The following is a 24,231-nucleotide window of genomic DNA, read 5'->3' as shown; positions in this document are numbered from 1 at the left end:
ATGCACAAAAACTGGTGTTTGCCACAATTGTTTAGTTTTACTATTTTAATATAATGAAATAAAAGTACAAAAACTTTACAGGTATGTTGTTTCTTACATGAAATTCCAACAGTGAACATTTGCATTTATTTTGCAGCAAAACCTGTACTCTTAGAGAATGTGCATATTAGCCACTGACACCACCACTGAGCATTTCATTTTAGACAGAAACTGCAGAGGTAAAAGGCAACAATCTCGCAAGGCTTCGTAAGAACCAAAAAAATATTCCACCTGTTAACACCAGAAGCCAGATTGCAGTCAACCATCCTTATCTAATACAGGTTTCACCACCTGGGAGGCTGAGTGTGAAGACATTTGAACGACATCTTGTCTAAAGGATTGCAAGTAGGGTTTTTTTTCATTTACAGGCTGCCAGCATTTTGGTGTCCTTGTTCAACACATCTGCAAAAGTAAGCCATGTGTGCACGTGTGTGGAAAAAGAACAGGGTGAGAGCACCTGCAGGCTTGACATAACTTGTGCTGTTTACTCCATTTAGCATTCTTTTCTGAAGACAAGTCACAAAGTGTTGTATGTAAAGTGCTGAGAGTTCGGCAACAGGCAGTCAACTAACATAATTATTAAAATCAAGTTTATCCAAAGTGGAATGCTTGTATATTGGTGCTGCCAAAGAAGTAATTGACTGAGACAAAAATCCAGGACTTCGCAGTGTTTGTCCTTTTTCCTAGAATATGACAGCTGCGTGTCTTCCCAGCCCACGCTGACTTTAACTTCATCAGCTGTACACAGAAATGAAAAGTAAACCCTGCATGACCTTAACCTGCTAACATGCTGTCAGTTTCATACATGCACCCTCACCTTTTCAGACAAACATTCAGGCAGAAATTTACTTATAGCAGACTGGTCTGATCCAAATATTATGTCCTTCACTGGACTGTGTGGTATCTTTTCAAACAATCTATACTTTCATGAAGCATGCATGAAACCAAATTTTGAGTTCACAAATAAATAAAATGTCGCTCACCATTAGTTTTTATATATTTTACCATTTACTGCACTGCTTAAAGTAACTCAGTCCCTTAAGAATGAATTTCAGGGGTATTTAAATAAAAAATATTTTGAAGTTGAAACCACATTTAAAACTGGCAAAACTATGCTTTGTTTTTGGAAGGGTCTTCCTTGTTTCTTCTCTTTACATCCCAATTATAAACTCTAGCCATATCTGAGGGTGTGAAATTAAGGAAACAGAAGTATTCGGTGGAAAGAAAAAAGGGGAAAAGTTGGATATCCTGCTGATCATACATATTTCATTTAACTTGCAGCAGCCTACAGAAACCTTTTAATGAAAGAGTTGATGTGCTGCCAAGCCTTAACTTACAGGCATATCAGTAACTTTAAGAAAGTATGAAGAGTTGTTTCACTTTGAAATGGTTGCTGACCCACTCTTCCAGCCCACTCTCAGTCCAGGCTTGCAACCATCACAGCAGATATCAAACCACCTTCACCACATCCAGCCACCACCCTGCTCCTCAGCACTGAAACCACAGTTATGGTTCACTGCTAAAAAAACAAAAACTGTCCCTGGAGTGTTACAGAATTCTAATGACAGCGGGTCCAAGATAAAAGCATGTCTGGAAACGAGTAGATACCTGTACATTACCTTCCATATTACTCCTGCATATTAAAAGGATACTGACTTCTGTAGTGGTGAACTGATCCCTAAGAAAATCCAGGTCTTCCTCTAGAGAATCAAGGTTTCTTGTGGCTGTTGACAAGTTCTTCTCTAGCAGAGCCTGAGCTTCATCAATATCATATTCAAGCATCACGTTGGCCTACACAACAACAAAAAACAACAGAAAGATTCACATAAGCTTGCACTGTAAGGAATAAGGCATAGCATAAATATTTCAGGCTGTTTATGGCTCATCACATTAACACTGATGAGCTACGGCAAAGTTCAGGGCAACCAATGTCAGAAGCCACTTAAGGCTCCACCACTTCAGTAACAGAGTAATAAATTCCCCCAGTGACTTGGAAAGAAGTTTTCCACCTCTTTCTGAGCAATAGGGGATTTCTGTGTATCGCATTCAATCTTTTACGCACCAGTATCTCATCTCCACCACATCTGAAAAGCAAGACACTCCTCATTCCTTCACAGCATCTCAAGTGTCACACAGCTCTACAAACAATTCTTGCTGCATTCAAGATTCACCTCAGGATCTACGCAGAATACAGACAAACAGCCTGCTGGCACTGCTTATTAACAAAAAGTATTACAAGATATAATGTGTATGAAAGTCCAATCTGGCATCATGGTGGCTTTTAATCAGTAAATTGCAGCAAGGAAGCCACCACATAAAAAAGAGTGGAACCAAATGAAGATGCACCCACGTAGCTTTGTTCCATCCAAGAACTGTGTATTGAACAGAGCCACATAAATCTTAATCAGACAAGATTGCAGGGAATGCTATGCAGAGCTGCAGGAACTATACATGCAGTGCTTTCTTCTTTTTTTTGTTGTTTTTTAAATAACTACAAGACGGTTTCTGCAACAGTAGTGATATGCATAGCCCAGCACAGAGACTGTAAGCAACAAGATGGATAAAGAGCTAAAGGCCCAAAAAACCCTAAGTACGACTAATAAATCATTTGTGGTGCTTCACGATAGCTTTTCTGTATGAACCAAGATGAACCTCCTCTGATACTCTGTGATAAAAGAAACTTGGTGCACCCTGAAAGTCAATGGATGTGAATTCTGAAGGAAGTAAACTGAAAGCAAAATGTAGCAGGCAGAAATCTTCTGTTTTTACAACAGAAAAGACTTTGGTGCAGTTGTGAGTAACTGCCAGACCAGCCAGGATGCAGCGCATACCAACAGCGCTGCTGCTCTAAGCAGGCTGTTGTGTTGGGCAGCCAGCATGTGAGAACACCAGGGATTTACAAGTCTCAAAATAAACATTAGCAGGTTATCTCTACAGATAACGGGGCCTCTGCTCCTGAATATCCCAGCTTGATATTATTTTGGTACTTAGAAACATGACTCAAGCTCTGATCCCACCAATCTAGCACAAATTCCACTCTAAAAGCTGGCAGGTACCTCTGAGGAACCCAAACCCCACCTTTCCCCAGAAAGCTTGCATGAAAGCAAACTAAATACAAATAACAAGGAGAAGACCAGACGTCAGTTCTCAAGCTAAGTTGTTTTGTTGGGCATATTCATTCCAATGCCAAGCAAGGTTGCCTGCTAATGTGAAACATAGTGTGATAGGGAAACACACACAAATACACTTTTTCGATAAAACAGTTCAGCAAGATTACAGTTCTCTGCCATTTTACTATGTTCAGGCACTAAAGAAAATTAAAACCAGGAGAACTCCACAAGCATGTTGAAATACTGCTACGTTTGCTGCACTGAAATGACACGGCTCTCCTTGCACACATGGAGAATTATACCTGTCCCAACCAGGAGGACAGCTGAGCCAGCAGTGAACACCATCTTCTGGAAGATAAAGTCATATAAACTATCTCAGAAAAGGTTCCATTTTACTTACCCCCAGCCACAAACAAACTTTGTCTGTAGGAGGAACTGAAGCTTTGCAATAGAGATTATCTGCCAATAAAAATCGGGTTTCCATTGGATTTGTGGATTCCTTAAGAGAAATGATAAAGCTTAACATTGGCATTTTCACTGGAAACTCACAGAAGAAACAAAATTTACAGTAAGGAGTGCACTTTTCTGCTTTTTTGCCATTGATACAGTATTAATTTGGGTGAAACTGCATGTATGTTTACTTCAACAATGAAGTGCCAAGACTAAGGCATTCTTTGCAGTATTTAAAAGCAACGTGGAAATCTCTATAGGGACTAAAATCCAAGCTTAGCTGCAATCTACATGCTATCAAAGGGAAGCTTGCATTACAAACGTTACTGGTTTTGAACAAGCTTTCAGAAAGTACTACATACCTTTAAAACAATTCTGTTATTTATAAAGGCATATTAAGTGTGCTCTCCAAAACATTTCTTGCAATGTGTTCTGTTAGGGTGGAAAGGCAGGTAGCTTTTCTCATACTCGTTAGATATTCAAAATAGTTTACCTTTTTCTTCTGCATGTGTTTTAAAATTTCTAATGTCTGTTTAATTTCGGGAATCTGACCTTTTAGCCTGTGAATTAACAACAGTCATCATTTATTATTTTACAAAGACACAAAGTTTCCTAAACAAGCGATGAGCTCTATTACATAATTCAACCTCCATTTTAAAACTTGATACCCTGAACAAACAGCTTTCTGAGCTTACAAATGCACGTAAAAAGATGAAGGCAGGTACAGACACCTTGTGTACAGCTTCCCCAGCCCCCAGCATGGGCTCAGCAGTCCTACAGCGAGCACAGCACGCAGCTTTCCAGCTGTGACACACACTAACAACAAGGTGCACCTGCTGGGCATGGTTTTGTGTATTTCTGGTCCCCATGGGGCAGAGGGAAACCTCCACAAAAACAGAGACAAACACCATAGCACTCAAAACAAAACAGTGCAGGGCTTTTGGCCTTAGAGGCTCTGGACCAAATCAGCGGTAATGTCATTTCTTGTTGTGCATGATTCTTAGGAAGAAAAGGAAAGCTGTTTCTCTATCCTGAAAGTACTGCCAATATCAGCTCTCCTAAAACCAGCTTTGTACTTCCTGGGATATTGAAATTAATGCAACTTTATTAAAAAAAAATTGAACCGTGCCAAACATTTCCCAGTTCTGCACAAACATAATTTACCTTCGTTTCTTCTGAGCAAGATTAAGTTCCAAAAACTTATATTTCTGGTACTGCTCATCCAACTTCTTCAGAACTACATCTGCCGTCTCGTTTCCGGGCTGTTTCATAAAAGAATCCACGTCTTCCTTGAAGGGGAGAAAAAACCCTCAGCGTTACAAGAGCTTTACAGAAATCGTCAAGTAGAGAGCTGCATCAAAGATGAAAGGAATATTTCACAGCTGTATTTAATGGTGCCTTCTTAGCAGCAGCATCAGTCCTGCTGATGCCGAATGATCCCCAACAGGAGAAGCCCTCAGACCAGGGCTAACTTTCAGTTCCCCATCTGCAAAGTGGGGATGGCGTCTCTGGTTTCTCAGATTAGAGCTGCTTAGGATAAGAGCGACAAAACAAAAGGGTCAGGCTGAGCCTAAGCCAGGCTATGTGGTGGCAGAGAGAGGCCAAGGGGAGAAAGCTGTGCTGACAGCTCAGTGCAGCTTTGTGCCAGTAATATGTCTTCGGAAGAGCCTCCTGCAGGCAGCAGAGCCACAGAAAGCCCTGCAGGACAAAACAAGCCAGGCCCTGGGAGCAGCACCTCAGATGGCAGCTGGAGCAGCAGGACGCTGACCTCTGCCAGCCCCCAGGAAGCAGCCCAGCTGCCTCAGCCCACGCTCGCAGCTTCCTGAAAGGTGCACAGGCCAAGGGATGGGCCACAGCTTCTGACCCAACAGCAGCTACCTGTGTGCAATGGCCTGAGGAGCACTTCAGTTACAGCGCCAGCAGCACAGCAAGAGGGCACAGCTGCCTCCTAGAACCACAGAACTGCTCAGGTTAGAAAAGACCTTCAAGATGGTCAAGTCCAACCCCAACCTAACCATGCTACCCTAACTCTAACAACCCTCTGCTAAATCACGTCCCTGAGCACCACATGCAAACAATTTTTAAACACATCCAGGGATGGTGACTCAACCACCTCCCTGGGGATCCCATTCCAGTACTTAATGACCCTTCCTATAAAGAAGTTTTTCCTGATATCCAACCTAAACCTCCCTTGGCACAACTTGAGGCCGTTTCCCCTTGTCACCAGTGAGAAGAAACCAACCCCATTCACCGCAATCACCTTTCAGGTATTGGAAGAGAGCAACGAGGTCTCCCCTCAGCTGCCTTTTCCCCAGACCAAACAGCCACAGATCCTTCAGTCTCTCCTCGTAGGGCACTTTTCCAAGCCCTTCTCAAGCCTTGCTGCCCTTCTTTGGACCTGCTCCAGCACCTCCATGTCCTTTCTGTACTGAGGTGCCCAAAACTGAACACAGCACTCGAGGTGAGGCCTCACAGTGCCGAGCACAGGGGCAGGATGACTTCCCTGGTCCTGCTCACCACAGCACTGCTGATCCAAGCCAGGATGCCATTGGCCTTCTTGGCCACCTGGGCACACTGCTGGCTCATATTCAGCCGACCGCCCATCAGCACACCAAGGTCCCTTTCCATCAGGCAGCTTTCCAGCCACTCCTCCCCAAGCCTGTAGGGTTGCTGGCATTGTTTGTTGTGACCAAAATGCAGGACCCAACACTTGGCCCTACTGAAACTCATACATTTTACCTTGGCCCATCAACGTAGTCTATCCAGATCCCTCTGTAGTGCCTTTCTACCCTCTGGCAGATCAACACTTCCTCCAAACTTGTCATCTGCAAACACTGAGAGTGCACTCAACCCTCTTATCAAGAACATTAATAAAGATGTTGAATAGGAGTGGCCTCAGTACGGAGCCCTGGGGGACGCTGCTCGTGACTGGCTGCCAACTGGATTTAACTCCATTGAGCACAACTCTTTGGGCCCAGCCATGCAGCCAGTGTTTCACCCAGCATAGCTTGCGCCCATCCAAACTGGGGGCAGCAGCTTCTGCACAAGGGTGTTGTGGGGGACAGCGTCAAAGGCTTTACTGAAGTCCAGGTAGACCACACAAAAGCCTTACCTTCATCCACTAAGTGGGTCACCTTGTCATAAAATGAAGTCAGGTTTGTCAAACAGGATCTACCATTCATGAACCCATGCTGACTGGGCCTGATCCCCTGGCTGACCTTTAATTGGTCCATGATGGCCCCCGAGGTTATCCGTTCCATAACTTTCCCTGTCACCAAGGTGAGACTGACAGGTCTGTAGCTACCAGGATCATCTTCATGGCCCTTTCTGAGGTCAAGCATCACATCTGCCAGTCTCCAGTCCACCAGGACATCCCCAGTTAGCCAGGACTGTCAAAGAATGATGGAGAGTGGCTTGGCAACCACATCCACCAACCCCCTCAGCACTTTAGGGTGCAATCCATCTGGCCCCATGGACTTGTGAGTGTCCAGCTTTCAGAGCAGGTCCAAAACCATCTCATCATGGATCATTCAGGGCTTATTCTGTTCCCCATCCCTATCTTCCAGTGCAAGGGGCTGTGTGCCCAGGAAGCAACTAGTCTTACTGTTAAAGACTGAGGCAAAGAAGGCATTAAGTACCTCAGCCCTATCCTGATCCTTGCTCACTGTATTTGCCTCTGCGTCCAGCAAGGGATGGGGATTCTCCCTAGCCCTCCTCTTACTGCTGATATATTAATAGAAGTATTTACTGTTGTCTCTCACCTTAGTGACCAAGTTCAGTTCTAGCTGGGCTTTGGCCTTTCTAATTTCCTCCCTGCACAGTGCTCCTGACAGAGCCTGCAGCAAAGCCCAGGCTGAAAAGATGGGGACAAGACTGAGCATTGCAAAAACCAGACTGGAGATGGTCTGAAACAAAACTCCCTCTTGTGGATGCTGTTCTGCTTGCGCAGATCACTAGGGAACAAAAAGCAGCACTAACTCCAGGGAAAGCCAAGATAGCTACGTGCCACATGGTGCACGGGGAGCCATGAAAGGTCCCAGAGCAGCTTGGTCTTTATCCATGCCTATCAAGCGGTGTGTGCCAAAATGGCACTGAAAAACACCCTCCAAACCGAGGTGATTCATGAAACACTCTTCAAAAGTAACGCTGCCCAGACAGCATGGGAGGTGGGGGAACAAGCAAGTCACAAGCAGGTCTGTACTGCAACAGCACACTCTTTTGTCACTGAAGCCTATTTTCCGAAGAATAAAAACCCCAAACAAATCATTAATAAAACCCATACCCTCATAACTACTTGGCCACTTTGAGCAACAGCACAGCACTGAATGCTTCTTAACACATGCTTTGTTTGGATAAAGTTAAGCACGCCCTAACGTGTACGTGCTCAAACATCGCCACTGAAGAGCTTCTCTTCTGCAGAGACCATTCTGGATCTGATGAGAGCATCTCTGAGAGACGAGGACTGGGATGCCAGTTTCTAAGGCTGCAAAGAGGCACGGAGTTAAGGCACAGCCCGGGCTGCAGTCAAAGCACCCGAGAAACTGGAGACGTGCGCAGCACACACAGAATCACAGAACGGCGCCGGGCGGGAGGGACCTCTGGACATCACCCAGCGCAAACCCGCTACAGCAGGTTCGCTAGGGCAGGGCGCACGGGAAGGAGGCCAGGAGGGTCGGAACACGTGCAGACAAGGGCAGCGCGCAGCCTCTCGGGCAGCCTGCTCCAGCAGAGGCTCCGCCGCCCTCCAGGGAAGGGAGCCGCGCAGCCCAACAGAGGCGGAGGAGCCGCTCGCACCGACACCGCGTGGCGCCCGGTCCTGCGACAGCTCGGCTCGGGGGGCAAAAGCCGGAGGAACGAGGCGAGGCGAGCCCGGAGCTTCTGGCCGGAGCACGGAAGTGCCCCAGCCGTCGCTTCGAGGGAGGCAGCGCCCCGAGCGGCAGCTCCCGGCACGGAGCGCCGAGCCGAGCGGCTCCCCTCACCCAGCGCTCACAACCGCCGCCCGCCCGCGCTCCGCGCTCCGCTCAGTGCCGCGGGCCCGACCCGCCGCGCCCAGGAGGCGCAGCGCCCGCCGTCACGGAGCGGACACCCGGCCGGCAGCGCGGGACGGCGCCGCGGAGACCCGCACCCCGCAGGGCGGGCCCAGGGCCGGGCCGCGCCGCCCCCCGCGCTCCCCGGGGCGACGGGACCGCCTCGAGGAGCCGGGCCCCGCCGTCGCCCGCGCACGCCCGCGCCTCCGCCGCTCACCACGAAGACGGCCTCGGGGATGCCGAGCGGGCCCCGCTTGCCGCCCGCCGCCGCCTCGCCGCAGCCCGGCCCGCTGCTGCTGGCCGCCGCCATCTTGGAGTACCGACGCCGCGCGCGCACGCGGCCCGCGCCGAGACGCTGCGGGCGGCCGTCATCGCGTCGGCGCGTCATCGCCGCGCTCCGAGCGACGGGAGGCGGGGCGCGGCGCTGGGCGCGAGCGCGAGCACACGGAGGCCGCCGACCGAGAGCGCCGCCTGCTGGCGGGACGCCGCCAGCCACGAGTGCGGGAGGGGCCGTGACGGCGGCGGCGCAGTCGGCAGCAGCGAGCGCTCTGCGCTTCGAGGGCTCCGCCTGGCGGGCTCGACGCCGCTCGCGTGGTCGGCGCGCGGTTTCCAAGAATAAAAACCGCCAACCGCCGCCTTGCGCGGAGCTGTTCCGAACCGCGCCCCGCCGAGCCCGGCCCCTGCCCGCAGCCTCCCCGTGTGTCCGGACCCCGCCCCAGCACCGAGGCCTGGGCTGCGCCTCACCCCGCGGTTAGACCGCCGAGGCCCACGGCGGACCCCCAAGTACCAGAAACGAGAGGAGACGCTTTCCGACTCGACACGCCTTTGCCATTTTATTGTTCAGCATTCTTTGGTCCTCGCCCTTCCCTCGTTCCTCGGCCGTCTTCCTGGCAGCACAGTCCTGACGCCGCACACGGAACAGCCTTCCCGTCCCCATGTCCCCGCGCAACATTCCGCCTCCCGCAGCAGCAGCAGCTTCTGGAGCTTCTTCGGTACCGCCTGCCGGCCGCAGGGAGCGCGGGGCCCTTCGACGCCCCGCCGACGGCTGCACGGGACGCAGCTCCGCGCAGGACGCAGCTCCAGTTGTCGCGGTGCCGGTGCCGGTCCTGGTCCTTCCCATATCGTCAAAAGATTGGGAAAGAAAAGGGGAGGGGCCTCGGGACGGGGAGGAAAGGACGGCGGGGAGCAGCAGCAGGGGCTCTCAGGCGGATGGTGACTCCTCAACGCCTGGATGGAAAGCGAGAGCCCCTGGAGCGCCGTGCCCGGAGCCAGCGACGTCGACAGGCGAGCATGGTCTTATAGTGCCCGCCCAGTCCTGGTGGAGGGGGATCCACCTCCATGGGCTCCGGGTCACTCTCCACGGGGTCGACCTCCATGGGCTCCGGGTCACTCTCCACGGGGTCGACCTCCATGGGTTCGGGCTCCGGCTCGCTGCTCTCCCGCCGGCATCGCCTCTTCGGTGGGGCAGGAACCATCCTGCTCCACCACGGGACTCGCCACGTGAGGGGAGGAAAGGTGCGAGTTGCTCCTTCTGACAGAGGACTCTGGCAGACAAGGCGCAGGTCGCAGTCGGACAGAGGTTCTGGGCTCCGGGTCCTCATATTTATAGGGGTCCAGGAGGGAGGTGGCCCTTGAGCTCACAAGAGCCTAAAACTCTAAGAATGTCCCATGACAACCCTCAAACACTCCATTGCCTCCTCAAACACACTGCGTTGCCCCGGTGTCTGGGTTCCACAGGCCTCCATTTGAATCAGGAACGTTTTCATCCATGACTCAATAAAGATGTAAAAGTTCTATCAAAAAGCAGTGTGCTCACACGAGGCTGAACTTGGAGCATTGACTCCCTGGAATGGGGCAGCCCTGGCTCTACACACTGGTTGGGGGAAAAGGGGCTGGAGAGCAGCACTGCAGAAAGAGATTGCAGGGTTGTGGGTGGTGGCACGTTGAATTTGAGCGGGCTCTCAGACCCCTGTTTTTCTTCTTCACCAAGATGATTCTAGTGATCGTAACCTTGCTTCTACTTTTGAGTATCGTCCTCTGACAAACTACAAACCACTCTTTGTAGTTTGCGTGCGATTTCTGAGGGATAGAAGAAAAAACTGTCAACCAACACCTTCTGTGGTACAGGTAGCAAACCTGTGTGCCCAGCACAGGCCGTGCCTGCAGCCTTCCCCATGCTGCCTTGTGCCTGGGCCCCTCCCCAGCCCTGAGGCCTGGGCTGCACCTCACACCTCAGGGCAGACAGCAGAGGCCCAGAGCAGAGACTCAAGTACCAGAAAGGAGAGGAGACGCTTATTGTCTTGACATACGTTTGCCATTTTACTGTTCAGCATTCTTAGGCCATCGTCTTTTCCTGGCCTGCTGTCCTGGAAGCAGAGTCCTGATGGAGCACCTGGAACAGCCCTTACATCTTTGCCACCCATGCAAAGTCTTCCGCTTCCCCAAAGCAGCAGCTGCTTCTGTAGCTTCTCAGGCAGCGCCTGGAGGCCACAGGGAGCACTGGGCCCTTTGCTGTCCTCCTGCTCTTGGGAGCAGCTCCACAGAGGATGCCAGTCCCAGTCCAACCCTCTTTTCCAGGGTTCACGCTGAGGCCGCATGAAGCTCACTCATGGCCGCCTGCTGAACTCCTCCTGTTGTCCTGGCTCAGGACACCAGTGCCAGTCTTTCCCTTCTCTGAGCTCGAGAAAGAGGGGAGAGGTCTTGGGAAAGGATGAGGAATAAGAAGGAAAGGGTGAGAGGGAGCAGCAGCATGGGCTCTCAGGTGGATGGTGATTCCTCTACACCCAGATGAAAAGTGAGAGCCCCTGGAGCACCGTGCCCAGAGCCCACAACTTCCACAGACAAGCATGGTCTTATAGCACGTGCACAGTCCAGATGGGAACAGATCCACCTCTGTTGGTTCCTCCTCTGGAGGTAGGTCCACCTCCATAGGCTCGACATCACTCTCCACGGGGTCAACCTCCATGGGTTCAGGCTCTGGCTTACGGCTTCTTTCCTGCTGGCAACACCTCTTCAGGGGAGAAAGAATCATCCTCCTCCACCACAGCTCTCGCCACGTGCAGGGAGGAAAGTCACAAGCTGCTCCTGACAGCAGAAGACTGGCTGGAAAGGCACAGGTCTCAGATGGACAGAGGTTCTAGGCTCTGGGTGTCCCCATATTTATAGGGTCCAGGAGGGAGGTGGCTTGTGAGATCCCATAGCTGTGGCATGGTGACCCCAAGAACGCCCCATGATGACCAAAACGTACCATTGGGAGGGTGGAGGCCATGGGCCCAAAGTTGCCCTGGTGCCGCTACTGGAGTTCTGCAGCCCTGTTTCAAACCGGTTCCCTGTAATGTTTTCGTCCATGACTCCAATAAAGATATGATATGAAAGTTCTATCCGAAAGCTGTGTGCTCACACGAGGCTGAACTTGGAGGAGCATTGAGTTCCTGGGATGGGGCAGCCCTGGCTCTACACACTGGTCAGGGGAAAAAGGGGCTGGAGAGCAGCACTGCAGCAGGGATTGCAGGGTTGGGGGTGGTGGCACATTGAATCTAAGCAGGCTCTCAGACCCACCACATTTGGAGCCCCCAGCTCCGTGCCATCCCCTCCACTGCCCCTCCCATGAGGAAGACTTGAGTAAGGCACAACGCCACGTTCAAGGCAAATGCAGAAAAGCAGGAAACTCATTGGCTGTGAGGACCACGGAAACCCCCGTGCCTCAGAACGCTTTAAGGAACAGCCTCACACACACACCTTGCGTGTGCCAAAGTTTATTTTTCAAAACATTTCTAATGATTGGATATGAGCAGCAATCTTAAAGAAAAAACAAAACAATTAACAAGTTGTGAAGTCCCACAGTCAAAATATCAACAGAGCCCACAGCCAACTTTGGGCTTTGGCTTCCTTTTTTTTTTTTTTTTTTTTGCTTAAAGAAGAAAATAAGTTGGTAGAACACAAACCCTCAATACTTTTCCTTTAAGTTTCCCCTCCAGCTTTTGGATGGTATTTTTCCACACCTTAAATCCTTAGAAAATGAAGCAACTCACGTTCAGGAACAGCTGTACAAGAATACATCTGAGAGAAGCCTCAACAGCCTAAATGAGAGTAAGTCCTTTTCAATAAATATCCAATAAAGGCACAAACCTGTTCTGGGGAAAAACATCATGTACAAAACAAGACCTACTAAGTAAACAGTGGAGGAGGTGGGGAGGAAGAAGCTATTCCAGCGCTTGCTGCTCCATTACTCCAAAGAGAAATTCTGGCCAAACGTTTGGGAAAGGATGAAGTGTGAGCGATCGCGAGGTTACACGTTTCAGATAGAGGAAAGACCTGATGGCACAACTCTCGTCGTAACTGCAGAAGTTACTGCAACCTCTTGAAAGATCGCACCATTGAGCAGTTCCTTTACCGTAAATATCAATGACAAATCAAAGACATCTGCCAAGTAACAGCAAGCTCTTCTTTCTTCCTAGCTGCCAGTAGATGTACAAATGATCACACGTACAGTTTCCATTGCTCAAAAATATAATCTTTAAAATGGAAATAAAAGACCGAGACGCAGTGCCTTTAAATGTTGCCCTTACAATACAAACTGCAAGTGTTCCTTTTTATATACAAATTAAGCACCGATCCACAGCGCTTACTATTCAAATTGCAACCCACCCCCCACCCCCCAAGTCCCTGCCACAGAAAAAAAACTGATGTGGATACAACCCTGTAGTCATCTCATAGTTGGGGGTTTTGTTGTTAGTTTTTTCCTTCTCCAATAGCAATGTCCACTTGCAATTTTTCCCTACACTCATTGCATCACTATGTGCACAGAACCGAGATTTCTTTAGTGAACAGTTTGTCCAAACTTAAAAAAGTCAAAGTCTGTCACTTCGTGAAGGCAAAGTCAAACTAGATCTGAAGAGCGTTAGAAAACACAGCTACTTAAAAAGAGGTTTGCTTGTCAAGTCCAAGAGGCCTAACGCCATCAACTTTCCCAAACGGCCCAGCCATCTCGTTGTACGTGCCATGAAAGACAGCCCTCCTGCAGCACTGCTGCGTCCCGACTGTCAGCCTCAAACAAACCGCTCAAGTACAGCAACGCAAAGCACACAGCATACTGCAAAGTCTTCCTCCTTGTTCTGCCACACGTGGAGTGACATCGCAGATACCTGAAGCATTCAGAATGGGATTCAGACCAAAGGAGTTGGAAGACAAAAGGGAAAGCGACATTTATCTCCATCTCTCTTCCCTGTTTTACTCAGCAGAACTGCCCCCACCACTTGCGCCTGCCATCTCTTCTTCCCAAGGATAAAGCTGAGCTAACGGCTGTCACGTACCCAGCACTGCGAACGAGGCTAAAAGCAGAGCTTCACAGGTCTGCAGGGGGCACTGTGTGGCCGTTTCCCCTTTTCCAACAGGGAGCTGTTCTCAGATTGCTTTGCTACAAGAAGGACACTAACTTTTAAGAAATGCGCTGCAAATCACAAAGTGGAGCAGCACTACAACTGCTGGCTGGTCTCATTAGTACCTCCTTTTGCAACATAGTCTGTCCATTCTGGATATTCCGAATGCTCTGCAACTATTTCAGTTTTAAACAAGCATACTGTTTGCCAGATATTTATTTGCAGATTTGAATAACGGAACAGATCTTTACTGCAGCAACGCCGTATGAGAGGAGACCTCACAATTCCTGGTGCTGGAAACTGCCCGGCTGAGCACTCGCAGCTCCATCATTTCTTATTAGAAATGCTGTGAGTTTGAACTCAAGACTGTTCCATGCTGGATATATCCAAGGACGTACCTATCTCCTAAAGAAACCGCCTCCTCAGCGCAGTGATCCCTTCTCAGTAGCATCTGTTCCTCATCACCCAGAGGATAACTACAGCATCGCAGAGTTCGTTGCCTTTATGCCATACCATTGTTCAGCCCAAGAGAGCTGGAGGAAAGCTCTTCTGTAATTCAACTGAAACACAGGACTGCACCGTACGAGGTTACATCTTCCAGTAAGTTGGATTGTTGTGTTTTCCTCTTCTGCTGTCATTTTCATTTTTTAATTGTTTCATTTGACAAGTGTGTTTCTGTAGCATTTCTTCTGCGTTCCTGGGACATAATTGAGCATTCAGACAAGGAGAAAGCTCACTTCCACTACGTGGAAAGCGTTGCTCTTCAAAGTTCTTCTCAAAAGGACAGACTGACAGGACTTCCAAGCCTATCCGCATTTATAGCGGGTCAGATTTCTGCAGTTCTGTTGTGAACTACACTCAGATTAACAACACTGTACTCTCAAGGCCCACTTAGGATACAGAAGCAGAAGACTGATACTGTTTTGAAAACCCACCTTTCACATTTATCATTTGTAGCATTACTATTGACAGGAGAGGTTTTCCTTGCATTCTGCTCCCTATTCTGTTCACCCATTACTCTCCCATTTCCCCTCCCCCCTTTTTGCAATATGCTATCACTTTTCATTGGACAACAAAAAATACAAGACAGCATTTCCATAGCCCACCCAAACTTTGGAGAAAGACTTAAATATGCAGGATGTGCCAGAAGTGCAGAAAACTGCCTCATCAGCAACAGCACACTTCAGGAATTAGTTCATACACAAGGTATTCCTCTCAAAGCCTCTATTTCTTAAGAAAGCATTTTTGTCTTGAAAATACTACAGAAGGAAAAAATTACCGCAGCATGAAAGAAAACCTTATTTACAAGTTTGCACATATTTACATACTTAAAAATCATTCCTTTTATTCTGGTTGCAAGTAGATTCTTGTTTCAGAAAAGGAGCACAAGCACTTCACCAGAGCAAGATATTTCTGTAAAACTGCCAGTTCTGAAACACCAGCATTATGGCAAAGTTTGCTTTTCTAAAGAGTCTGTAAGTTCACAGGGAAGGTTTTTTTAGTGAGTGTCTTCTCCCCTCACCCTTTCAAATTTGATAGCTTACCTCTTCTGCAGCTAGCAACCAGAGCTCTGAGTTCTCCCGTTTGCTGCTGCTCGGGGGGAGATCTATATTCACTGCAACAGGATCTACTCTCCTTTCAGCTGTGAAAGATGCCTTTGCGGAGAAGACACTCAGTGAAAGTGCGCCTGCTGTCCCTGTTAGAGGCTGTCCACACTGTTGTGTGACACACTTGTATCCCCTACCCTACGGTAGCCCTTGCCAGAGCCAGGCTCTTTCAACTAGCCATGATTTCAACCAGCCGTGTAACACTGGCATCCCAGTGGTGCAATCGCTTATTTGACTCTCTGCATTTCTGAATATGTAGAGATCTTGTTGATTCACAGCATTTAAAACTCACAATATAAAGGCTGTAGATTACTCTCAGCTATTCTGATGTCAGAGCTGTCTGATTTCACACAATATTGGCATTAGGATAACACAAATATTACTCTATCAGAGTATTTCTTTAAGTGTACAAAAATGCTATTGCTCAGCTTTGAGTTGTGTCTTGGTTACAACAGCCACTTAATTTATGGAGAGAATAAAGAATTGATGTTTTCCATTCATTTCTTAACACAATTCAGTGAAGAACCAGGTTGCAAAGCAATCGTGTAACCTTCTCAGCTCTGAAGAGAAGAATCCAGATTGTGCCTTCCAAGTCAACCTTCAACCTCTGGGAACACAGTTTTCTGTCAAGCAATCTTGAAATTGCTGAACAACACCATTTCACACAGCAGTGACTGTTATAAACAAGAATCCCTAAAGCACAGCAATTCAAAACAACATTACATCGCACAGGGGAGAAATAGTCACCCTGTTCAGGAATACAGAAATCACAGAAAGATTTCCTCCTTTCGTTTTACCAGTATTTGGTTCTTCTCACATCTTGCAGCTTTGGCGGCTCTACATGAACTGTATCTGTGAAACAGGGATTACGTGTTAATGCTGCTTACATAGCACATGGTTACTCACAGGTTCAGAATTCTACATCTGTTCACATGCCCAGTTACCTGCAAGCTGGGTTTTGTCCTGAAGAACATTAAGATCAACATATTTGAATGACAATTCCTTCAGCATCCCTCTTTACTTCCCCACCACAAAGGCCTTCAGAAACCTTTCTTCATTCCTCTAACCAGTAAGGCAAACCCAAGTATCCAGCTAACATGTAAGGAAGTCTACATGCCAATGCCATTCCCCTTTTCCTAACACTGGCATGGTGAAAAGCTAACCACAACATTTCTGAGTTTTACTTTCCTTCCCATGCTTGCATGCTCTCACTCACTGAATGTGCTTTCTCACCAGCAAAAGCTGATGCCTGTGACTGAAGAACCCCTTGCTTTCAGATGCAGAAATACATCAGTAGCCCTTCAAAGAACACTGAGTTGTTTTCAGTCAGACTCAAGTTTCAGTATGGCCTTTCATTTAAAAAGAACAGTTCACCTGTGTTCCAGAAACGGGTGCAAAAGGATTTGTCGGCCTTAGACCGGGCTGCGTATATATCACTGACTGGGGTGCCATCAAAGGAGCAGCTCCAATCTGAGGAGGTACCTGCTGGGAGACAAAAAGAAAACAACAAACCCAAAAACAGTTACATGAAAATTAAAACTAGTTCTAGAAGTGGTATCTTTTTTGCATCATAAACATAGTAGAAAATAAGCAGGGAGATGCAGACACACAGAGTAGAGCTTTTAAAAACATCCTCCTGTCTAACATTTAATACCACCTCTTCCACATACGTGGTGACAAAGCCATCTGATTTCATGTCCTATTAACTTGATGAAGTTAAATGCAAGTCACAGGGCTGTTTGAGGAATAACGCCTGCCACAAATCCCAGCAGACACTTAGGTTTTCAGGGACAGAAGACTGTCACAGTTCTTACCATTCCATAGACAGGCACTTGAGGTGTAGTCACTTGGTATGCAACTGGAGCAGGCACCTTCAATCAAGAAAATTGCAGTGTATATTAGATAAGTTCATGCCTACTAGTCAGACATACAAAACACTTTTCAAGTAATTATTACAAACAACATTCACAAGAAAGTGACTTACATGTTCAGGATAACGTACTCTGTTCTGGCACAGCAAAAGAGTAAGGACAGAAAATTGTGCAAGGAGGTATTCAGACTGCATATTCTAACCAAGGGAGATGGATTCCAATCTAATACTGCAACTATCTACGCTCAACCCACTAATTTAAGATGGGGGTGGGGAAGCTTGAGGGCAGTACTATCAGTAGCATGCTACTTTCCCTGACGAGATCTCCAGCAAAGGTAAACCCTACTACATTCAGCCAGATTTTAATACACTGCAGCCCGGTGCTGCTCTCATGCCACATTTCTGATGTCAGCAACACACCGCAAAATATATGACAAAAGAACGGCAAGCATCTCAAGCTGGCAATCAGTTTTATCAGGTTATGTACGTAGACACAGTGATGCATGCCCTTCACATTGCTCTGTCTCAATTGGTAGTGGTAACAATCTTACTAAGGGAGTGCTGGGTAAAGTATTGTTTTATGTAGGAGTATGAACACTACGCATGAATTTGAGAGTTACTATGAATGTCACAGGCCAAACTGCAATGCCTGGACCTCTCCAGTACTCGGGCACCGATTTTAAAGCTGTTCATATCTGAGTTAGTTCTTTGCACCAGGAATGGTTGGAATTCCAAGCCAACTGGTGAGGAGATGCCTGGCACAGGGCACTCAACCATCTAAGACAAGAAAAGTATCTCATTTGACAACACAAAACAAAACCAAACAATCAGACAATTGAAACCCACAGTGAGCCATATAAACTGAGGTTCAGTTCTTCCTTCAAAAACAGAAACACATTGGCACTTTTAAAATGAGATGTTCCAGAATGTGAAGAAAGGATGAAAAGATTTAGCACGTGAGACTTCTGAGATGGTAAGTACTGCGATCTTCTAACTAGAAATTTGGGTTTCTTTTCAGTCCAGTGCTGTCTATTCAGCTGCATGAATTTTCAGTGAGTGTACTCGTATAAGCTGAAGGAAAAAGGCATCACAGGCAAATCTACTCCAATTGGAAGCACTAAGTCAAATGGCTGTCCAAAACTCATTGTGAGTTCTGCAGCTACTGTAGTCATATGCAACGGAGTGGAACAATTTACTTCCCTCCAAGGCAGTTATATTTCAAAAGAAGTTTGCACTTGTATGAATACAGCAGAATGGAAGACACCTGGCAAGTGACTTAAAAGCATGGGAAAAGCCAGCTGCCTACAGACAGCCCAAGTGAAAGTCCTTCACTGAAGCAACTCCTTTATTTTGTGTTGTGTGACTCAGTATTTGTGCGTTCTGTTGGAAAAGTGATGACACCGCTGTTAAGCATGATTACAAGTCTGAAGTGCTGCTTAAAGCAATAATTAAGTCGCCCCGCAGGGGTGCAATATCATTTCATACAACTAAAAAGCAGCAAAAACCAGAAAGAATACTGTTTTCCTTCCACTCCTAAAACAAGTTCTTTGGATTCTTAAAAGGTGCACGTGTATGTGCTTGAGTCTCTCAATCGTACCTTGATGTTGTTTTGAGGTCACTTCAGCTCATAAAGAACTCACAAACAGTTCAAGGTCTCAAGTGCAAGGATTCCCAACCCTCCTCCAAAGTCTTTAACAGGGAGAGGGAAAGAAATACACTGCAACACACTTTCTTGAGTTTGGCATGTGGCCCTGCATGCAGTCGTCCCCCCCTCCCACTCTTGTCCCAAGCAGGTTCTGCTATTCTTTTCCAATTGATTCATGCAGGGCAGAAACATTCCCTGGAACAAAAAGCAATTCCAGCAGTACAGAAGTTACCATATGTGGCAGTGTGGGTAAGGGATTAGGGTTCCATGTGGTCGATGTGCTTGTTTTTGCTTGCCAGTTTGTTCCACCAGTAAGTTTTTTCTCTGCAGGCTGGGTCCACTGCATATCAGACCTGAAAGGAAACTGTGGTATTAATTTTCAGATGGAGCCAGAGAGAACAACAAGAACAACGATGTCAGAGAACACAGGAAAACATGCCTTAAGTCAGGCAGGCATTTGAGATCTACGGACAGTAAAAAAAACTAAAGGATTTAATTCTCTCCTTACATTTCTCTGCTGCAGCAAGTAGGAAGTCCAAGTGTTCCACTTTGGGTTAAAAGCTCCCTACCATTTTATCGTACGGTGCAATAGCTCACAAAGATTTGATATAACCACAAGATCTTTTGTAGTGACTCAAAAACACTTACATGCACAGCAGCTACAAGATGAAATGAACTCAAATGTTAAGGCCAATTGTTACGGTGACTGACTACAGATTCACTCTTCCAACACTATTCTTGGTAGCAGATCACTTTGATTTGAGACTGTTGTCATGTCAGTGCTGCAAAACTGTGCTACTGCCTACTAAGGTGTCATGTAGGAGTATCCTAAACAGACAGACACTTACTTTTTGGATGGAGTTCCTCCAAAGCCAAGATCTGGGAGGGTGGGAAAAACACAGATATGTAAGCCAACGTTGTTTTTTTCTTTTTGTTTGTTTGTTTTAATACTTTTGAGAAGAAAAATCATTTGCTTGTTTGTTTGATTTTGTTACTGAAAACAATTTAAAAGCTTCATGCTTACTTCCCACTAGATTAGCAAGAGAAGAATCAAGGTCATTTGCCAAAATTTTTCCACTTGGCTGATTGGCTGAGGTGGCTCTTTGACCTGGTGGTGGAACTGTGGGTTGCAAGACATCATCTAGATATTTAAAAGCTAAAAGAAGAACAGAAAACCAACTCTTAACAAAGGTGACACTGAAGTTAAAGTAATCTGTTGTAAGCTAGAGAGGCAGAGAACCCTAAGCAATGTTAAGTATTTCTTACATACTGAGGCAAAACATGCTGAAAGCATCTAAGGGGTAAGCAGAAGCATCATTACACTTTTATTTCTTAAGGAATGCTGTTTGCCTATCTGGTAGAGTCTTCAGTTATGCTTCAGCAGTAACAGACAGCATTTCTAATTTAAGCAGAATCCCCCCGAAAGAACTTCAAGAACAAAGTCATTCAAGGTAGTTTCAAGGCATTCTTTCTTGGAACTGCCAGCAGTAATTTCATGGTACTGCTGGCATCTGGAACGTTCACAGGAGTTCCTACATGTTTATAAGGACTTCAGGAGAAAACAGCCCCAAGAGAAGAGATCACAACTCCTACATGTTTATAAGGACTTCAGGAGAAAACAGCCCCAAGAGAAGAGATCACAACTCAAGTTGTTCCAAAAGCAAAGCATACTCACAACTACTCTTGCATTCTTTTAAGTACAATGCCTCCTAGCGAAGTTAAAGGGAACTCACTATCACGCATTAATAATATTAACACCGAAGTCAGGAGCACTGAAACAGATTAATGTAAACTTACCCGTTAAGAGACATCCACGGGGCCAAAGTTTGTCCCCCCAAAAAGAAAGAAGAAACAATCAGTAGGCAGAAAGAAACGAGTCAGAGCTAAATTTAAATAACTACAATTAAACTGATGGCTTGTTATCAACTTACAAATGTGTGAAGTTATTAACTTCCACATTGCAAGAGCAATTCTACTAACAGATTTGAAAGGTGGGCCCGGGTGAACTTAATGAGGTTCAACACAGCAATGTACAAGGTTTTGCACTTGGGCCAGAGGAATCCCAGACATTTGTACAGACTGGAAGGAGCGGTCCTCGAGAGCAGCCCTGCAGAGAAGAACCTGGGGGGTCCTGATGGATGAAAAACTGAACATGAGCCAGCAATGTGCTCTTGCAGCTCAGAAAGCAAATGGTATCCTGGGCTCCATCAGAAGAGGAGTGGCCAGCAGGGACAGGGAGGTGACTGTCCCTCTCTACTCTGCTCTTGTGAGTCCCCATCTGAAGTACTGTGTCCAGGTCTGGAGCCCCCAGTACAAGAAAGACAGGGAGCTGCTGGAGAGGATCCAGAGGAGAGCCAAAAAGATCATCAGGACTAGAGCACCTCTCCTATGAGGACAGGCTGAGGGAGCTGGACGTGTTCAGCCTGGAGAAAAGAAGGCTGCGGGGTGAGCTCATTGCAGCCCTTCAGTACCTAAAGGGAGTCTATAAACAGGAGGGGAACCAACTCTTTGAAAGGGTAGGACAAGGGGAAATGGTTTTAAGTTGAGAGAGGGAAGATTTAGGTTGGATGTCAGGGGGAAATTCTTTACAGAGAGAGTGGTGAGGTACTGGAACAGGCTGCCCAGCGAGATGGTGGATGCCCCGTCCATGGAGGTGTTCAAGGCCAGATTGGATGGGGCCCTGGGCAGCCTGGTCTAGCATTAAATGGGGAGGTTGGTGACCCTGCCTGTGGCAGGGGGGTTGGAGATTCATGGTCCTTGAGGTCCCTTCCAACCTGGGCCATTCTGTGATTCTGTGTGCCTGTAGGGTGCAAACTAATCGTAAGACAGCTTTTACCACTTGCAGTCCTGTACTGTGGTGCTGTAGATTTTCCTCCAAAAACGGCATCGAAGTCCACACTGATTGCAGAAGGGGTGGCACCTGGAGGAGCTGAATGAAGAGGGAAACCTAAAAAAAGAGCACAGGGGAATCAGGTACACCCATGAAATAACGCCACTCATTTCAGCAAACAAAGTCAAAAAAATAAAGAGATCAAATTACCATCAACAGACAGAGGATGATACACAGAGGTATAGGTAGGTTTACGGCCACTGAAGTCATCTTGACAAAAAAAAAAAAACAAAGCAAAGATCAGCTTAAGAGAGAAAACAGAAGAAAGTGCTCTAAGCTTTAGGACTGCAGTTAAAATTTAAGAACTGCTGGCAAGTTCCAGTAGTGAAAGTAACTCGCCCTCCCCTCTACAAAAGTAAAACCAAGTTGCAGTTTGCAAAGTTTTCAGCAAAAAGACAGTTTTCAATGGTCTAGGTTGGGGAAATTGAACTCGAGAAATACATGTTTAAGGAACCACGTATACTACTGGAACTAATGCACCATTTTCATTTGTTAAGAAAAAGAGCAGATTGGTCCCAACAACACAAAAGACTACACCACCCAGTTTACTAGTAGCATTATCTTCACTTGCAAAGAAATGAGATGCTTTGGTTTTGATTTTTACCACTAAATAGTTCCACTGTGTGTCTGGAAGACAAGCTAGCACTGATGAAAGGGGCAGTAGATTTTACAGCTTCTTCAACTGGCTTCATGTCAAAGATGTCCAGATGAGGTGGAGACTCAACACAACCATTTGAGGACGAGAAAGGACCTTGCAGATGCAGAAGTAAAGGAAAGAATACAGAGTACACACATAGGGAAGAACGACAGGACAGATGACTGCATGTGAGATGCTCTAAACAAAGCCAAACTGTAGATCTGCCACACAGTGGCCTGTTAGAAATAGGAATTCTGAGTTTTGGATAAAATCATTCACAGCCTTCTTTATTTAGGGAAAATACTTTCATTATTGCCACAGGGAGGAGAGGGGAAAAGGACAGTTCAGTTATCTACTAAAAAAAAAAAAAGCAGCTATTACGTCTTTGGCTTCATAAATCTAGCACTTTAATATGGAACTACAAAAGCATAAATTCTGCCTATTGAAATACCAACCCTTCACTGCCTTGTTTCAGTGTTTAAGACATTTGACATCTCTCCTGATAAATCTTTAGAACAAGCAGGGCTATAATGAGTGCTGTGCCCAAGAAACCGTCAACTCATTTCAACAATGAATTCACAGTTGTTATTCTGGGCAGGCTGCAAGCATGGTCTTTGCTGGACACACAGGTTCAGTACCTATACCACAGAAAGTGTTGGTTGGCAGTTTTTATTCTTTCCCTCAGAAACTGCAGACAAAATACAAAGATTGCTTTGTGGTTTGTCAAAGGATGATGCACAGAAGTACAGGTAGGTTTATGACCACTGAAGTCATCCTCAGTGGAAAAGAAAACAAAAAGAAAAAAGATCAGCTCAAGGGAGAAAATGAAAGAAAGTACTCTAAACATTAAAGTCTGCAGTTAAAATTTAAAAATTTTCAGAACTTTCAGATTACTTGCTCTGTACTCTGACAGGCTTCAAGATATTTGGATGCAAAAAATTCTGTCTCCTAAACCCTGACTATTTCACCAGGGCCTTAATTCAACTATGAACTCATAGGAGTTATTCCTATATTCTAAGGAATCACCCATCAAACCAAAGTCATCATCCAGTAAAACTAAATAAGCTTACCTCCCCAGGCACTGCCTGCTGACGTTGCTGTAGCTGCAGTACCCTGTACAGCTGGAACAAACACAGGCTGAAGATCAAAAAGATCACTAGAAAGGTTGGGCATGCTGAAAAGGAACAAAGAGACACAATATACATTGTTGAGTAACACACAAATTCACACTGATCTCAGTTGTTTCTTGTTCACCAGGAGCCAGACACAAATAATAGTACAAAACAAAATATTTTCTTAACAAGTGATACCAAAAATCCCATCAACAGTCTGAGAAAATAAGAAGTTATTCTCAAGAACTACTTAGAATTGTGAGCTGCCAGACCAGCCCAGCATTCAGGCTTGCTTCAGAAAACAAAGGCTCTCTCACCTATTTGCTGTGGGTGCCGACACTGCAAAGAGGTCAACAGCTGCAGTGGTATTCACACTTTTTCCTGATAAGGTGCTTGGGGATGCTGATGTGGAAGTAGAATTTGATACTACAGAAATCTCTCTTAATCGCTGCTCCTGAAAGTCCAG

General features: G+C 46.7%; 2 protein-coding genes across 16 annotated transcripts in view; both read right to left on the bottom strand.

Moving 5' to 3' along the window:
- Positions 1–17: 17 nt before the first annotated feature.
- On the bottom strand, positions 18–8,997 carry VBP1 (VHL binding protein 1). 4 transcript variants are annotated; one of them, XM_090150034.1, is made up of 6 exons: positions 8,844–8,997; positions 4,764–4,888; positions 4,093–4,159; positions 3,550–3,648; positions 1,692–1,830; positions 18–1,220 (listed from the first exon to the last, which is right to left on the bottom strand). In XM_090150034.1, the coding sequence occupies exons 1-6, from the start codon at positions 8,934–8,936 to the stop codon at positions 1,150–1,152; spliced, it is 594 nt and encodes a 197-aa protein (XP_090006160.1). In that variant the 5' UTR covers positions 8,937–8,997; the 3' UTR covers positions 18–1,149. The 4 variants fall into 4 exon arrangements, with proteins under 4 accessions (XP_090006160.1, XP_090006162.1, XP_090006163.1 ...); XM_090150036.1 differs by having other exon boundaries at positions 4,764–4,884; positions 8,844–8,974; XM_090150037.1 differs by lacking the exon at positions 8,844–8,997 and adding an exon at positions 8,394–8,586.
- A 435-nt stretch (positions 8,998–9,432) lies between these two features.
- The window catches only part of LOC116234910 (phosphatidylinositol-binding clathrin assembly protein-like), a 31,283-nt gene continuing 16,484 nt past the window's right edge, over positions 9,433–24,231 (bottom strand). For 2 of the 12 annotated variants that reach the window (XM_090150023.1, XM_090150025.1), the window contains exons 11-21: positions 24,083–24,219; positions 23,724–23,827; positions 22,621–22,767; positions 22,167–22,226; positions 21,963–22,073; positions 20,151–20,282; positions 19,975–20,005; positions 19,359–19,479; positions 17,426–17,482; positions 16,986–17,096; positions 9,433–16,463 (exon numbers count right to left, since the gene is read on the bottom strand). In XM_090150023.1, coding sequence (XP_090006149.1) covers positions 16,449–16,463; positions 16,986–17,096; positions 17,426–17,482; positions 19,359–19,479; positions 19,975–20,005; positions 20,151–20,282; positions 21,963–22,073; positions 22,167–22,226; positions 22,621–22,767; positions 23,724–23,827; positions 24,083–24,219 — 1,026 coding nt within the window. In that variant the 3' untranslated portion in view covers positions 9,433–16,448. Of the gene's footprint in view, positions 16,464–16,985; positions 17,097–17,425; positions 17,483–19,358; positions 19,480–19,974; positions 20,006–20,150; positions 20,283–20,923; positions 22,074–22,166; positions 22,227–22,620; positions 22,768–23,723; positions 23,828–24,082; positions 24,220–24,231 lie in introns of those variants that run through there. The other 10 variants (XM_090150026.1, XM_090150028.1, XM_090150027.1 and 7 more) reach the window with 7 other exon arrangements.

This window comes from Phasianus colchicus, chromosome 14 (genome assembly GCF_987193195.1).
Source record: "Phasianus colchicus chromosome 14, bPhaCol1.hap1.1, whole genome shotgun sequence".
Classification (NCBI taxonomy): domain Eukaryota; kingdom Metazoa; phylum Chordata; class Aves; order Galliformes; family Phasianidae; genus Phasianus; species Phasianus colchicus.
Note: the sequence above shows the minus strand (reverse complement) of the source record. Positions and strands in the feature narration are given on the sequence as shown.

What these genes read in the sequence shown, in the direction of transcription:
- VBP1 (XM_090150034.1), bottom strand. Translation starts at nt 8,936, where the DNA reads ATGGCGGCGGCCAGCAGCAGCGGGCCGGGCTGCGGCGAGGCGGCGGCG. An exon ending in AAGTTTGTTTGTGGCTGGGG is followed by an intron (nt 1,831 to 3,549) that starts GTAAGTAAAATG and finishes GTTGTTGTGTAG; the next exon opens with GCCAACGTGATGCTTGAATA. An exon ending in GTTCACCACTACAGAAGTCA is followed by an intron (nt 1,221 to 1,691) that starts GTATCCTTTTAA and finishes TCACACCCTCAG; the next exon opens with ATATGGCTAGAGTTTATAAT.